We start from the raw sequence: 18517 nt of genomic DNA on the forward strand, positions 1-18517 counted from the left end.
ATCCCACACACCATGGAGCAATGAGCCCGTGTGCCACAACTACTGAGCCTGTGCTGTAGAGCCGGTGAGCCACAACTACTGAAGCCCGCACGCCTAGAGCCCGTGCTCCACAACAAGAGAAGCCACTGCAATGAGAAGCCCACGTGCCGCAATGAAGAGTAGCCCCCGCTCACTGCAACTAGAGAAAGCCTGCGTGCAGCAATGAAGACCCAACAGAGCCAAAAATAATAAATAAAAAAATTAATTAATTAATTAAAAAGAAGAATCTAATACTCTAATGCCTTATGTCTCCTTGAGAAAAAGAGTAGAACTCAAAACACTAAGATAAGGAGAACACTAAGACAAAGCACCAATTTCCTTAATATAGCTTAATTTAACAGCAAGAAATAACAATAAAGGGATCATAGACCACGTTTGCATCAGAGCCATGAAACCCTCTTAAAGCATCAACGAAATTATTTTCTTACCATCTTTAATACTAAGAGATTAAAGCAGCATTGGTATAGAAAGCAAACTGTATTTTACAATACTGAGAAAACTCATAGCTAGCAACATCTCATTCCAAAATCTGTCTCAAATTAAATCTGGCCACCTAATATATTCATACTTTGACAACAGTCTTTTTCACTGTGAAATTGCTAGCTTCAAGTGTTTTTTCATTCAGTAACTATTTATAGGGAACTATGATGGGCCTGTGAAGGACAGGACACAATCTCTAACATCAAGTCACATATAAAGTGGAGAAGAAAGCAAATACCAACAATAATTTAAAGGAGCTTAAGAGCGATTTAAACAAAGTTAAGGCCAAGAAGCAAGAATATTTATCTCTGAAAAAAAAAATGTAACTATGTGGCTAACTTTAACAAATACTATCTATAAATCAGAGTTCACCCTAAATAAATTTTGATGCCACTCTTAAATCCTTTATACCAAACATTCAAGAAAAATCTCATTAATTTGAAACAGGGGTTTGTTGTAATGATTTCCAAAGAGATAAATCTGCCTTTACTCTTTGACAAAATTAGTTATTTTAAACCAGATTATAGTAAGGAATTAGAAACTATATGGGAACAACCACAGATATTTGATAATTACCATTTAACTTAAACACAATTATAAATTATTATTATTGAATTATAAGCTATTAATGTCGTTTTCCTAAGGACCTCTTAGGGTTAGTTCAGTACTAGTTACTTTGTATATCTGAAATTGATAAAGCTTCATTTATGTTAAGAAAGAAGGTCAGTTTACAGTGGCCTCCCCACTCGGTATTAATTTATAAAATATTACTTAAAATTTTCCCTTTTGAATAAAGGGTCAATCTTGTATTCACAGCCTCTGAAAAAATTTCCTCGTATAGAAAATACAGGCAATATTTTTCACATCATCTTAGGAATCTATGCAACAATACTGACATTTTATACTTTCAGAATTAAAAAGTTTCTTTTTACTTAGAAAAATTTCTTGCATACTTAGTATCTAATTCAACTGCTTTAATAAGCAAAACAGCATATTCCATCTTAAGTTTCATACCCAAACAATACTCAATTTGAAAACAAAACCTAATTGAGCAAAGTTATCTTACAGTATAAATATAGCTTTGCTCTATGATAAATGGAAATTTTTTTAATGTATGGGATGACCACCTCTAAGTATATTATCCATTTTCATTAAGAAAATTATCCATTCTTCTAATCTATCAAAAGAGTCAGTGAAACTTCCAAGCAAAGCCAGAAAAAATTAATATAGTAAGGTAAACAAACACTTAGTAGATACCAAACCTTAGAAAGATAGCACGTTAAAACAGTATAAAGAAAAAACACAAGAATTTGGAGTCAGTTCTGAAATCAGACTCAGCTCTACCACTTATTAACTATATGACTATGACAACATTACTTGATAGTCCTGAGCCTCAGTCTCCTTGTGCAATAAATACGGGCCTAAAAGTAGAGAAAATTAACTGAACATTTGTAAATGGGCATACAATAAGCACCAAGTGAACCTTACGTTTTCCATTACCTTAGATAAGACAACTGTTTTCAACTCTAGTCACGTAGAAAATGAAACTACTTCAGTCAAGCCCAAAAGATAAAATCTAGATTCTAGCAATTGAAAATCTTCTTTAGTACAATTATACAACTAGGATATCCAAATACAGGGGAAAATGAAACTTTTCCCCCCACAGTAAGAAGAATTACTGAAAAACTTCCCAAGAAAAATTTTAGAAGCCATTAAATAGCAGTAGTTAATATATACCACTCTCCACAGTGCACAGCCTTCAACACTCCAACAGCAGCTGTAGTCTGTCGTTCAAAACCTTGTCCTATATGATCTGCATGAGCTCTTGTTCTGTCTTCAAAGAGCATCTCACGAGGCTCACTAGTTCGAGGTAGGTACTGCAGGTTTTTTATCTCATTGGTAGTTCTGTTAAAACAAAATTATATATATAAAGAGACAGAGAGAGGCAGGCTTATGTATATTAAGGCTTAATTGCCTTCAAACATTTGTATGCATGTACTGACAGGTTTAACTTTTTTATATGCATTAATAGTTACAGAACACCTACTCTGTGTCAGGCACTATCTAGGCACTGGAGCTACTGAACAAGACAGTAGTGAATAAGACAGACAAGTTCCTTACTCTCGTAGGAGTTTATATTCTAGTGAGAGATAGGCCAAAAAATAAACAGCAAGAAAACACCAGGCAATAAGTGCTTCCATAAAACATGCACGGTTCATTGAAGGTAAGGAGAAAAAAAACACTTTAGCTCCACCCTGGAGGACAGACATCTCCCACTGGGCCTCTCCTCCACTGCTCACCGTCTAGAATCCATATGCATACAGAAGCTGCTGACTACCTGGCCTCACTCACTGCAGAAACCCTCTCCAATTTTGCTGCAGAAGGGGAACTGGGTGAGAAGAATTTATTTTGGGAGTCATCATCTTATTTATCTCCCTGTATGATTTTTCTGTTGCTTCCAGAGACAAATCAGGATTGCCCCCATTGTTTTCTCGTCTCATCCTAGTCTATCCCCTAGGGTCACTCTTCCTTTTTGGTTCTCTAACTTCCCACCCTCCCTCAATCTCTACTACTTTACTACTCTTTGTGCACTCGTTTTTTTAAAATTTATTTATTTATTTTTGGCTGTGTTGGGTCTTCGTTGCTGTGCGTGGGCTTCCTCTAGTTGCGGCGAGCGGGAGCTACTCTTCATTGCAGTGCACGGGCTTCTCATTGCGGTGGCTTCTCTTGTTGCAGAGCACGGGCTCTAGGCGTGCGGGCTTCAGTAGTTGTGGCACGCGGGCTCAGTAGTTGTGGAGCATGGGCTTCGTTGCTCCACGGCACGTGGGATCTTCCCGGACCAGGGCTCGAACCCGTGTCCCCTGCATTGGCAGGCGGATTCTTAGCCACTGCGCCAGCAGGGAAGCCCCTCTTTGTGCACTCTTGTCTTACAGTTTTATATAAACTTTCACACAGACACAAACACAATGCTTTAACATACTTTTTTGCTGTTTGTGATTAATGTTTTACAGGTATTAGAAAGCTAGATGATGATGTTGCTTTCTGTGGAAAGCTAACAGGCTTTCAAACCAAGTCTGGTCTCATTATACCACATTCTAATGAATTAAGACTTTATTAAAGCATTTGGCACAGTGCCTAGGGCAGTGTTGTCATTAGTTGGTCAGACTATAACGTGATGTGAAACGACCACATATACCATGGATTGTAATCCCTGAGGATTACAAGTTCCTCAAGGGGCTGGTGAACTCCCTTAAATTACATGTAAAAGTTTGTATATATCTGCATTATTCTAGGGAGAGTCTTTCAGATTCTCAAAATGATTTGTAAATCCAAATTAAGAATCACTGAGATACACACCAAGTTTACCATTTACTACCAACTTAAAAATTAACTTGTAAAAATTTCATTGAACCAAAATTTATTTATTAAACAGGCACTCTGTTTAGGTGCTAGAGACACATTAGTAACAAGCACAACATTGTCCCTGCCCTCATATAACCTACATTTTACTCTATGACCATTTCTCCCTGTTCTGTTTTTTCTTTTTAAATTTATAACCAGTGAGACCATCTTTAGACATCTAAAAAATGTATTATCTCCCCCAGGATCACCCACTCCATTCCCATCAATGTTAAAGCTAGTGTACATTCTTCTACACTTTCCTCTGTGCTTACATAAATATACTCTTATACATGTTTTTTTAATTTATTTTCATAAAAATAGAATCATACTGGACATATACTCTACATTTTGCTCTTTTCAAGTGTCATGGATATCCAGCTCAACAGACAAAATTTCATATTATGAAATTAACTATTTCACCACATTCTTTAACAAGAATGTACCAAAATGTATTCAACCATTCTCCTGCTAATGGACATTCAGACCATTTTAAAATTTATCTCAATATAATAAATGCTGCAATTAACATTCTTATACATTTACCTTTAGTGCTTTTATTTCTTGGGACAAATTCCCAAAAGTAGGGGTCCTGGTTCAAGGAGTATATATATGTTAAACTTTATGAGCTATTTTAGATTACTTCTAAAAAATGATTACAGAAGCTCACCCATCGACCAATAATATATATTACCCTGTTTCCTCACGTACCTACCAGCCTGTAATATACTCGCTCTGTTAATAATTTTTGCCAATGTAATGGGTAAAACTAATATCTCATAATTCTTTTAATATATACTTAATATACAATCGACTACCTGGGGCCTATTTTTCTATTGGGTTGTTTTACATTTTTCTTCTCAATTTAGAAATGCTCTTTGTATATTAACTTTAGTCTGTCACATGTTACAAATGTTTTAGTCCAGTCTATCATAGTTTTGAACTTTGTTGTTTATGTCTTTTCTCTCACAAATAGTATTATCATTGTATTTTTTAATCTTTGCTTAGGAAGATCTCTCCTAAGCTTAAGCATTTTATTCTAATATTTTTATTTTTTACTTATTATGTTCAAATCCCTTACTTCTTGTATAACATTGGAGTTATGGCTTTGTTTTCCTTCAAATGGACTCCCATTTATGCCAGCATTATTCATTAAATAAATTTTTCTTTTCCCACTTATCTCATTAAGCTCCCAATATACTTTTTTTTTTTTTTTTTTTTTAAATTTTATTTATTTATTTATTTATTTATTTATGGCTGTGTTGGGTCTTCATTTCTGTGTGAGGGCTTTCTCTAGTTGCGGCAAGTGGGGGCCACTCTTCATCGCGGTGCGCAGGCCTCTCACTATCGTGGCCTCTCCCGTTGCGGAGCACAGGCTCCAGACGCGCAGGCTCAGCAATTGTGGCTCACGGGCTTAGTCGCTCCGCGGCATGTGGGATCTTCCCAGACCAGGGCTCGAACCCGTGTCCCCTGCATTGGCAGGCAGATTCTCAACCACTGCGCCACCAGGGAAGCCCTCCCAATATACTTTGATCTGTTTGTGTACTCTATCCTATTCCAATGATCTTTTTGAGCTTTATAGTACTTTTTAATATCGAGTAAGACAAGGTCCCCCTCATACTTATCTTCTTTTTCACAGCTTTGTAGACTGACTTTATTTATTCTTCCTTATGAACTTTAAAATTATTTTATCCAGTGCTGGAAGTGTGAGTCCATTTGTAATGCTAAAAATTCCAAAGGACTATCATTTTTGTCCAATCCAGAACATAGATCTAAACATTTGTTTAGATCTTATTCTATATCTTTTATAAGATGTTTTAGTTTTCTTAAAATGAATATTATTTAAATTTATTTCTGAATATTTATTAAATTTATTCCAAAGCAGTTTATGCCTCTGTTGTGAATGATATTTTTTCCACTCCTAGTTACAATTTATTGTCATTTGCCTACATTTTTCATGTTTTATTTATATTTGATACTTATAAGAAATTATATCAGCATGTGTAACCATTTTTGAACTTACATTTCAATTACACTCTAAATTTTCCCTACCTTCTTCCTCCAAATTTCAACAAATACACACATACCGATGTACAAATACCCATCCCCAGCAAAAAACGTTTATATCCAACATACCTTTTCCTTTTGAAAGGTGACTTTGGCATATCAGCCACAGGGATCATTTGTTCTCCCGGGCGTACCCACATGATGGGACCATCATCACTATCTTTTCGACTCTCTAATTTTAGACTAGATAGTGTCCCCCATGGCAGTGTACACTAGGGGCAAATAATTACAGAGAAATTAATTATTTTTAAAATGTATCTTCAAATATACATTAAAGACTATTGTCCCCTTGACAAAATTTCATATATACATTTAAAATACATACCTATTTTAAATATATTCACACATATTTATAAATTTTCCTTCATAATGTTCTATTTCAAACACAACAAGAGAGTAATTATTCTTGGATTGTTTCCCCCACTTCCCCAACCCTGCCAGAGGTATGATTCACTGTATTTATCATTTATTATTCTTCCTTCTACCAAATATATGGGTCATATGATGTTAATTAGTTGGCAAAATAAGTGTCTTCCATGAGAATCTATAAAAATGAACAACTGAGTTTAAAAAATGGATACCTCAAAAAAAAGGGGGGGATATACCTCTGATTAGTTATAATCAAAACCTAACAAAACAAAAAGGAAAACTAAACCAAAATCAAAATTTATTTCTGTGTAGTAGTTTCTTGAAAAGGTTGCTGGTCTAAAAGCAGGAATTAACATCTTTGAAAAGAAAAGAGAAATGACCAAGGGCCACTATCCATGGAATGGTGACAAAATAGGTATTTTTTTAAAAACCATACCCCCTTTTCAAAAAGGGGAGCTTGTCAAATTAAATTTCTCCAGAAAGAATGCATTTAGCTCATTTGCTTTTAAAATTAACATCTGAAACATAAATATTTAAATGACGGTGTTTTTAAAATAGCACTGAAAATAAATGCAACCAAATTCCATGTCACTAGTTGGGAAAAACAGACAAGGAACCAAAGGTTTAAAAGGAACAAAAAAGGAAATAAAAGGGGAATGGAGTAGGGTGAAAAAGAAAAGGAAGAAAAAGATATATATACACATATAGACTAGAAAATTGAGCATGCAGAAGTGAAAAAAGAAGAGATGTTTAACAGATTATGTGGCAAATACTAAACTGATCTTGTCACATTTTGACCTTTGAATTACTGATTAAATAACTGACCTAACTACATAGATCAGAGATTTTTCTCTCAATAGGATAGCCCCAGCCGCCCATAAGAAGAAATATTTTCTGGAATGCAGAGACTGTTGGGAAAAAAAAAAAGAAAACAGAATCTGGCTAAAAATCATTTAAAGAATTTAAAGGGGCCTTAAAGCTGCATAGTTTAAATACCTTATTTTATGGATGAGGAAACTGAAGCCCAGAAAGTTTAAATGGCTTGCCCAACCCAGCTAGGATCTCCAAGATTGAAATACAGTTATATAACTTCCCAGGCCAGTTTTCCACAAACCCAAACTGCCATTCCCTTGTCCTGAACACTTTAATTTAGTAGGCATCCTTCCTGTACCTCTTAAATCCTCTGGCACTCAGCTTATAAAAAAAGCTGATAAACGGATGGAACTTATTTTCCTAAAGTGGCAGCTACAGGCAAGTGTTATTTTCTGGTCCACCACTTAGCTTTGCCATTAAAATTAGTACCTGAGAAGTCACACACACACTACACAAGAATTACTTCTACTTTGTCATCTCTTCCTTTCCTTCCTTATAATTCAAATGAAATTAAAGTTTTTATAATTCTGAAACAGCCATGATCTGTTATCACTTGTAGCATGAAAGTAACTCCCACAACTTAGACTGCTTGATATTGTTTTCTCTTACTTTTAAAAATGGTGAATCTTCCAACATGTCAAGGAACTCAGGGAAGTAATCTCCCACTTCTTCATCTACCGCTCCCACCAAGCTGATCTGTCGCATTGGGCCAGCTCTATAAGTACCGTGAGAATACGTTCTTTTTACCTGAAGGATATGGATTTAATTAAGTTAAACATAAGATAATGCCTGTTATCATTGGATAACACTAAATTATGTTGTCTGAAAATATTAGAACATAATGTGTGGCAAGCAAAACAACAAAAAAAAGCCTTTCACAAACAGTAAAAAAAATAAGGCACTTAAAAAAAAAGAAAAGATCAGCACAAAATCAAGCTATTTTACCTTCTCTAGCTATTCCTACACACTGCTTATGAAAACAGTTGAGATAAACAGCGTAATTCCAGACAACTAACTATAATTTATCCTTATAACAGAGGAGTTTATTATTTGATCTACAGTGCCACTGAAATTATATTCAAAAGTTCCTGTACCTATATTTTCCTAAATGGTTCATATCTTTTTGTTAGAATTTTCAAAAGTAGACACTCTGAAAACGTTGCATTTAACCATCACCAGTAGTTTGTATGCCCAAAAGGCCACCAGGAATGATCTTCCCTTCTAGATCTTAGCATGTTAACTAGGATCCAGTTTACATTTTTCTGATGAAAATCTACTAGAGCTTGAGAACCAAAAGTCCTAGGTCCCAAATCTATCTACCTTTGCTATCTACCAGCTATGTGACCTCCAGAAATCACTTAAATTCCTTGAGTTTGAGTTTCCTTAACTGGAAAGATTTACCTCGGATTGCTGAAGAAAACAATAATTGTACAGTGTGAGCAAATGGGTATCATTTGAATATCAACCAAAATAAAACAACCTATATACCTCAAGAATCACTGGTACCTAAGTTTTCAAAAGCACATTTAAATCTTGCAAAGAAACCTCATATACTAACAGTAGTAAACAAGAGTATTTTTAAAGCTAAACAACTTCCTTTCATAAACAAACTTCAAGCAAAATCCTAATTATTTTTTTCTCTGGATTAGCCTTTGTGGCCACTAACTGTAGGGAAACTACACTGTCTCAGTTTGCCTGGGTCTATCCCAGTTTCAAAATGGAAAGTCCCGTACCAGGCAAACCCAGATGGATGAGCTTTCATCACATCAGAGACACAGACTCTAAAATATTTTCATATCACAAGGTGAATTCCCACAATTGCAGTTGATACAGATAGTATTCTGTATCAATGTATTTAAGCCCCCACCCACATCAAAAACATGACAATAAAAGTTCTATCATAATAGAACATTTGACTAAAACATTAGAGAATTTTATTTTTTAGCATAATAAGCAAAACAGTATAACAATGATACATTAATTCCTTAATAAATTTACCAGAATTCCAAGGTTAAGTTTTCATGAACTATCACAAATTCACTTTTCAGAACCATAAAACCTTGCTCCAATCCCCAAGTTACAAACAAAAGTTGGGGTCTGTGTCCCCATTTTGTACTCATGATCTGACCTTTTTCTTGTCTCCCAAAAGTTCCTAGCATCTCCAGTACTGTTAGAGCTAAAAGTTAAAATCTGACTCTACAACAATATTTAGGCTTTAGATGTTTAGATATACTAAGAGTATCGCAACAGGAAAATTAGTCATCACTACGCATTTCTGTAATTCAGTCTAACAAAGCTAAAACTATCAAGTTGAAGTTTAGCAAATTTATAAGAATTGGTATCAATTCTGTTACGTGACTCTGAGTTTGTGGCTTCAGTTTTGGATCTGCAAATGGTCATGAGTTTTTGAGAGACCTCAAGACCATTCAGTGAAATCGAACACCTTCTATTGTAAAACACAAATTTACGAGTGCTTTGAAATATTCATTTGACTTACAAGTCACATTAGGTAATATTTCCACTTCATACAAATAAGCAAATTTTCTGTGCCTCCATCTTCTCTGTCTTGTTTAAACTTAGATAACTCATCTAAATTGTTAACCAGTTCTAACAAAGCCAGAATCAAGAAAGTCTTTGCCATCCAGCTGGTTCATTCTACTACATCAACGGAATAATTTGGGCAGTGACTCAATTATCAACATCAACGAGGATCAGCTGAATAATTTGGGCAGTGACTCAATTATCAATGAAATAATTAGGGCAGGGAGGAATGTTCAGTGAGGGAATCCTAAAATACTAAGCACAACTGAATTTATGAGTTCTCGCAAAGAAATGGGTACTTTAAACATACTTTTTAAAGCAAAAGTCAAACGCATATATGGTCTACTGGACTCTTTTTCCAAGAGAGTATGTGCAAGAACTAAATACATGCATACAAAAGATACACCAATAAAGAAAGAATGCTCTTTAATATGAATGTTAGGATTTAGGTGTCAGAGACAATCTACTCTGAGGAAATGTAAAGTCTGAAATTATAAGTTTATTTAATAGGCAAAAACATGAAATAACTCATTTCTCAAATAACTGAAATAGATTTTGGAGTTCTACCTAGTGGTTGCCATGCAATTCAAATAACTACTTCCATTCTAAAAAAAAAACAAACAAAAACCCTACTATAACAGTATTTAACTATAGAGAAGGGATAAATACAATTAATAATCAAAAAAACAGAACTAGTAGGACTTCCCCGGTGGCGCAGTGGTTAAGATTGCTCACTTCCAATGCAGGGGGCCTGGGTTCGATCCCTGGTCAGGGAACTAGATCCCACATGCATCCCACAACTAAGAGTTTGCATGCCACAACTGAGGAGTCCACGTGCTACAACTAAGGAGCTGGCAAGCCGCAACTGAAGAGCCCACCTGCCACAACTAAGGAACCTGCCTGCTGCAACTAAGGAGGAGGCAAACCGCAACTAAGGAGCCCTCAAGCCGCAACTAAAGGAGCCTGTGTGCCGCAACTAAGACCTGACGCAACCAAATAAATAAATAAATATTTTTAAAAAAAAACAAACCAGAACTAGTTATTAACAAGTTTAACATTCAGCCCTCTTAGAGTAAAATTTCTGTGTTTAAATGTTAAGTAAAAACATGTATCGTTTAGTAACAGAAAAAATGGGTAAAGCTTCTTGGGTGGTAATATTAAAGACAAATGACTTATAACTTAAGTACTTAACTAACTTTGATTTAACCAGATGTTGCTATTTTAGGTTGGAATGATCATTTCATTGATTGAAGAGAACATTACTGACCTAGCCATCTCATTTCATTCAAATTACACCTTTACATTAATTTCCAAGTTTACAAATGTTGTTCTTTGTTTACAAGTAAAATAAAATGAAACACGTCTAAATATTAGAAATTTTAATACAATAGACTAAATTAAAACAAATTTGACTTTTCCTCCTCTCCTATGTCTATTTTGAGGCTACCTAAAAGGAGGCTATATCTTTCGATGATTTTTTTTAAAGTATATCCTATTAAAATTCATAAATATTTCAAAGGACATTTGGGAGAAACTGAATTTTAAAGAGTAAAGTAATACAGACTCTATTTGTTGGATTATAACCTTAAATATGGTATTTGAATCTTCATAGTTCTGGTCACCTCATGGCAAAATACATATATACTATATGTAAATTCACTTACACACATAATTTGCTATAATAAAATAAAAGCGCAATTCTCTCCCCTTTTCACCAAAATGTGCTAGAAATGTAAAGTACATTCTGTTTGTCCACTATTAAAACCACAGATAGGGAATTCCCTGGCGGTCCAGTGGTTAGGACTCCACGCTCTCTCACTGGCAAGAGCCTGGGTTCAATCCCTGGCCGGGGAACTAAGATCTCACAAGCCACGCAGTGCAGGAAAAAAAAAAAAAACCCACAACACAGATATATTCCACTAAGTATGGTCTCTATATAAATTACATATACTTAGCTATCAGGTTTAAAACAAAACAGCAATTTTCTTCTAAGATATTCATTCTCCAAATATTAAAGATAATAATCTGATGACTCAATAGGATTGATATAAATAAATTTAAAACTAAATTTTAAAAATTAATCAAAATCTTAGCTTGTGAAAGTAATTTGTATTTTAAAATGCAGTATAACTCAATTAAAAAACGGGCAGACCTGAATAGACACTTTTCCAAAGAAGACATACAGATGGCCAACAGGCACATGAAAAGATGCTCAACATCACTAATCATCAGGGAAATGCAAATCAAAACCACAAAAGAAATATCACTTCACACCCGTCAAAATGGCTATCATCAAAAAGATCAAAAATAACAAATGTTGGAGAGGATGTGAAGAAAAGGGAACCCTTGTACACTGTTGATGGGAATGTAAATTGGTACAGCCGCTATGGAGAACGGTATGGAGTTTCCTCAAAAAACTAAAAACAGAACTACCATACGATCCAGCAATTTCACTCCTAGGTATATATCTGAAGAAAATGAAAACACTAATTCAAAAAGATATATGCACCCCAATGTTCATAGCAGCATTATTTACAATGGCCAAGATATAAAAGCAATCCAAGTGTCCATCAACAGATGAATGGATAACAAAGATGTGGTATATACATACAATGGAATACTATTCAGCCATAAAAAAATGAGGGCTTCCCTGGTGGCGCAGTGGTTGAGAATCTGCCTGCCAATGCAGGGGACACGGGTTCGAGCCCTGGTCTGGGAAGATCCCACATGCCGTGGAGCAACTGGGCCCGTGAGCCACGATTACTGAGCCTGCGCGTCTGGAGCCTGTGCTCCGCAACAAGAGAGGCCACAACAGTGAGAGGCCCGCGCACCGTGATGAAGAGTGGCCCCCGCTTGCCACAACTAGAGAAAGCCCTCGCACAGAAACTAAGACCCAACACAGCCAAAAATAAATTAATTAATTAATTAAAAAAAAGAATGAAATTTTGCTATTTGCAACAACATGGGTGGACCTGGAGAATATTGTGCTAAGTGAAATAAGTCAGACAAAGAAAGATTAATACTGTATATTATTACTTACATATGGAATCTAAAAAGTAAAATGAATGAATATAACAAAAGAGAAACAGACTCACAGATACAGAAACAAACTAGTGGTTACCTGTACGGAGGGGGAGGGGGGAGGAGGGAGGAGCAAGACAGGGGCAGGGAGTTAAGAAGTACAAACTACTATGTATAAAATAAATAAGGTACAAGGATATAATGTACAGCACAGGGAATATAGCCAATATATTTTTTTTAATTTTATTTATTTATTTATTTATGGTTGTGTTGGGTCTTCATTTCTGTGCGAGGGCTTTCTCTAGTTGCACCAAATGGGGGCCACTCTTCATCGCGGTGCGCGGGCCTCTCACTATCGTGGCCTCTCTTGTTGCGGAGCACAGGCTCCAGACGCGCAGGCTCGGCAATTGTGGCTCACGGGCCTAGTCGCTACGCGGCATGTGGGATCTTCCCAGACCAGGGCTTGAACCCGTGTCCCCTGCATTGGCAGGCAGATTCTCAACCACTGCGCCACCAGGGAAGCCCGCCAATATTTTTTAACAACGTTATATGGAGTATAACCTATAAAAATTCTGAAGCACTACTTTGTCACCTGAAACTAATATATTATAAATCAACTATCCCCCAATTAAAATAAACAAGCACACTGTAATGTAACTTTTAATTATATACCATTTAACACAACTTTCTAGATTAATAACCCAATACTTGAAACATGTACTAAATCAGTTTGAACCATTAATTTAATGTTTCAAAAATGGAAAACTACACATAACAATGTATTCAAATTCAAAAAGTATATATTTCTTGATGAAACATATAGATACCACTTAAGTTGTTAAAAAAAATTACAAGAATATAATCCACACACTTTTCACAAAAAAGTAAATAGTACTCCTTGATTTATGTGATACCTATTATACGGCAATATTATATAGCAAATAATCCAGTTTCCTCTATTACATGGAATAAAGGTAAATCTATAATAATCATAAGGAAAAAAACCTCAATTCTCCAAAAATAATCTATCCAACAATTACAACTCAACAGCAGTGGGATGGGAGAAGGAAACAGATAAGAGTTGAAAGAATCTCTAAATAGTCAAAATTACTGTCACAAAGGCCATGATTCACAGAAGGATACTCTTCTTACATATATGTTTCTACACTAGGCATAATTCTAACTAACATCTAAAATCATAAAGGATAAAAAGCCACAAGTTTAGAAGAGGAAGGAGGGGCAAGAGGTAAGCACAGCTGCAGCTCCCCTAGGTCATCAATATTATAATATCATAATGACAAGCCTAGACTGAAAATAAAGAGATAAGTTATGTTGTATATGCTCAGGAAAAAGATAAATCTTGGTCCTTACAACTGTATGCTTCCATTATCTAGAAAAACCACTAATCTGGAAAATCTCACATCCTGATGACGCCTGACATGAAATTACTGTATTTGCTTCAGTAAACATTCATCACACTATCAGTTTTCTGATGCAGTTAAAAAATTAAATTGGAAATACCAAAAAATGTCACTGCTTTAAAACATATCCTATATGCTTCCTAAAAGGGAAATGTAGAGTTACAAAGAGGACACATACTGTTCCTCCCAATTTAGGTATACTTCTCAAAAAACACAATAAAAGACAGAAATGATACTTATTCATATATTTGTAAAAGCTGTTGACAGATGTAACATTTTTAATCTAAACCTCCCCTAGTCTCCCTACCCAGCAAAAACCCTACCACCATCATGACTGTATTTTCACATTTCCCTTCATTTATTCTCTATAAATGTTTTAAAGGGGGGGGTGGGGGAGACTGCAGAGCAGGAAATAAAAGACTTCTTGAACCCTCTGCCAGTAAATGTCAATAACAAAATCTCAGAAGTTTTGGTTAATGGGAAAAGAACTGTTACATTACGTTTAAACTAAACCCTATTCATTTTTCTTCATGTAAATAATCTTTAAAAAACAAAAACAAAAAACACAACCTTATGATTCTGAGTTTGGCTTGCTACAAAGAAAAAAGTAGCCTTTATGACAGGAAATACATTGCCAAAAGTAAATCTATAAGTCTCAGTACTGCTTTCTCTTATTTTACTTATAAAAACTGCTGCAACAAGGGAAGCAAATATGGACACATGTAATTCAAAAAACCATGAGGAATGACTCACTTGAAATAATGCTGTTTCCCAAAATGTATTCCCTGAAGAGAGGATTCTATAGTCCAGCAAGTTTGGAAAACTCTTCCTGTTTGAGAGGTTCACCACACACTATTAAAGGCTAGGTTCTGAGAAGTCTCACAGTAAACAAACATAACTTATTCGGCCCAGTATTAGACAAACTATTTTGACTTCAAAACCTGTTTTTCTTATTTACTTGTTTTCTTTTAGTGTACCTATCAACATCCCAAGATAGTAAAAATTCCACAGAATACGTTATAAATACTTTATACAGTATAGTTATCCGTAATAAATATAGAAGATATTATAGATGCTTCTAGCTAGTATCATCATTAATCCAAAGGAAACACAAAAACAGGACAGTTATTACAGCAAAAAATTGAGGGGGTGAGGGCAGAAGAGGCTATTGGTTCAATTCTGGTGAGCTTTTTTGGGGGAGGGCAAGAGGAAAGAAGGGAGTCTCGTATTTTAAAAAACAAGACCAGCTCGCCACATTCCTACTGAGGCAATCTGAACATCTAACAAAAATAAGTGTGCCACAAGGGGGAGCCATTCCACATCACATCTAGCATATCCTTTCAAATTAAAACATATAACAAGAAATAACATATAATCAACATTTCAAAAATATCCATATAATGATAACTAAAATAAGAATAAAATTGTTCTTAATCATTTTTAAACTAGTACAAAAAGGAAAAAGTCTCTCAATTAGAACATCTGGTACCTGCCATAATAGATCAGTTCAAAAGCATTCAAGGAGGACATGACAAGCACAACTGGTCAAAATGAAAATTCAGTACAAAGGCTGGCAGTGGTCAAAGATGGTATGTCAAAACATCTTTATTGGCCTAGCATGGTGAATGACACCAGCATGAATTCAATAAATGTTAGTTCTCTCCCCTCATTTTGCAGACAGGCAAGGCTGACAGATCCAATCAGATTTAATTACTGTTTCACTATTAAAATATTAGCCATTTAATTATGAGTTAACACTTGACATAAGTTATTTGCTACAAGCAACTCAGAACCAGGCTAAAATAAAAAATAAGATTTAGAGTTTGGGGGAGGGAAAAGGGTGATTAGAAGATAATTGCCCCAGTTTTCATATTCTCACAGTTCTTACTACAGAGTTTGGAGTGCATGCTGATTAAATATTGCATGGCAAGACAGAAGTCTCTATTGTTTCTTGACAGATAAAACTCCTGTCTTACTTGCCTTTCTGTTTCCCTACCATCAAAGGCACAGGAGAATGATCAATGTCCAAATGAGTATTTGAAGAAAATAGAGATGGTAGAAAAACTAAGACAGACGTGGATGAGTGCAAACGGCCAAAAACTCTTCCCAAGCATGTATGCTCACTTCTGAGCAATGTGACTGTGTCACTCCCATCATCAAGAAGTGAATCTGGGTTTGGCCTCATGACTTCCTTTGGCCAGTGGGACATCTGCAAACACAAAACAAGCAGAGGCTTGCCCTCTTTCTGCTCTATGAACCCTGCAACTATCAACATGTGTACAAGCCCAGGCTAACCTGCTAAATGATGAGAAAAATGTGTTTATCACCCCAATCGACATTGCATCAAACCACCAGACAAATAAGCGAGGTCTCCTAAGACCAACTGATCGGCAAACCATCAGACATGAATGAGGCCATCCAGCCCCCAGCTGAGCTGACGAAGACTGTCCAGAGAGTCCAACAGATTGTGAGAAAAATCTTTAAGCCACTTAGTTTTGAGGGTTTTGGTTTGATTTGCAGCAAAACAACTGATATAGATGGGTTACAAACTTTCTACGAAAATCCATTTCTATTCTCAAATAGAATTTTATTTCATACAGTTTGACTGATATTATACCACTAACATCAGAAAAATGACATGACCTACAAGACAATATATAATTCTACCATGTCTTCAGATTTTTCAGGCAATCGGCAGCAGGGATATAGATGAAGACGAAAAATAGAATTATGCAAGTAAAAAGAATTCCAAAATCAAAGAACAGGATGTCTTGATCCTTTTGTCAGTATTGTGTGTGTGTGCGTGTGCACGTGCATGTGTGTATACATATATACATCCATACCCGCACAAAAAAATCTCAAGTTAACATGTTTCAAGGATAAAGGCTAAACAGATGCAAAAATGAATTTCTGTGAAAACTACAGAGTATTATCACAAAGATAAGCATTATCACTATAAAGATCATAGAAACAGCTACATCTTACCTATATTGTCATCTTTTAGTTTCTACAGAATTTAGGGCAAATTGTTTTTGCTGCTCTGGTTTTAATTAAACAAACAAACAAAAAAACTGGTCTGCAGAAAACAACTTCCTCAGTCTTCTAAGCTCTTAAAATAACAAGCAAAGTAAAAATCCAGTTTGGGGAAATATCAAATGACCAGTTCAGGAAAGCTTTTCGCTAGATACTCCTCTTCATACCATAGGAATGGCTGGATCTGGAGGATACTGAGGTAAAGGCACATGGACCGTGCACAGGCAGCTTCCTGCCACGAAATCTAAAGCTGCAGAACTAAAAGCAGTCCTTGGGCTTCCCTGGTGGCGCAGTGGTTAAGAATCCACCTGCCAATGCAGGGGCCACGGGTTCGAGCCCTGGTCTGGGAAGATCCCACATGCCGCAGAGCAGCTAAGCCCATGTGCCACAACTACTGAGCCTGTGCTCTAGAGCCCGTGAGCCAGAACTACTGAACCCGTGTGCCACAAAGACTGAAACCCGCAGGTCTAGAGCCCGTGCTCCACAACAAGAGAAGCCACCGCAATGAGAAGCCCGTGCACCGCAACGAAGAGTAGCCCCCGCTCACCACAACTAGGGAGAAGCCTGCGTGCAGCAGCGAAGACCCAACACAGCCAAATTAATTAATTTAGTTAGTTAGTTAGTTATTAAAGCAGTCCTTGCAGCAGATCACACAGGTACGGGGCCAGAGCCACAACTGGTAACAAAGAGGATGCATCTGCCTAGAGTTTCCTCTGTGCCATGTGTGTTATCCAAGAACCCTAAGAGGTAATGGCAACCAGGGTAGGTGGCTCTTCAAGGACTTGAGACCCACAACCTAGCCACACACTGGCATGATTAACAAGTCCCAGCATCATGTTGTATTTAATAAAAGGAAGCATGGTTTTCATGTTGTACATACTGCACAAGTTAGGATGAAAATTATCATTTAATAAAAAATTAATAATTCCTAACCTTAAAAGCTATCTGAAAAGCAAATATAAGTATTGTGACATTTAAAAGATGACAGAAATAACTTGCATAGTATGGCAGCAGAAAGTTTATGATACAGTGGAAACAAATCACATTGGAATTCAAGAGGCCTACCATAAAACCTAGCACTTAGCAGACATAATAAATGAAAAACAAATGAATGATCTAATACCAAAGGACTTTGGGTAATTATTTCTTCTCTCACTGTTTCCTCATTGCTAAAATTAAATTGTAATGAAGAGTAAATGAGGTATTACACATAAAGTGCTTAGAATAGTTCCTGGCAGTCAGCACTCAATAAATAGTAGATACTATCACTAGAT

The 18517-nt window shown here is 35.9% G+C and overlaps 1 protein-coding gene across 1 annotated transcript in view; it reads right to left on the reverse strand.

Moving 5' to 3' along the window:
• Positions 1–18517, reverse strand: part of RSBN1L (round spermatid basic protein 1 like) — a 66180-nt gene that overhangs the window by 6967 nt on the left and 40696 nt on the right. Inside the window, exons 4-6 of the mRNA XM_007187106.2 lie at positions 7837–7974; positions 6055–6197; positions 2257–2424 (exon numbers count right to left, since the gene is read on the reverse strand). Of these exons, the coding sequence (XP_007187168.2) occupies positions 2257–2424; positions 6055–6197; positions 7837–7974 (449 nt within the window). The remainder of the gene's footprint in view (positions 1–2256; positions 2425–6054; positions 6198–7836; positions 7975–18517) is intronic.

This window comes from Balaenoptera acutorostrata, chromosome 7 (assembly GCF_949987535.1).
Source record: "Balaenoptera acutorostrata chromosome 7, mBalAcu1.1, whole genome shotgun sequence".
NCBI classification, from domain to species: Eukaryota; Metazoa; Chordata; class Mammalia; order Artiodactyla; family Balaenopteridae; genus Balaenoptera; species Balaenoptera acutorostrata.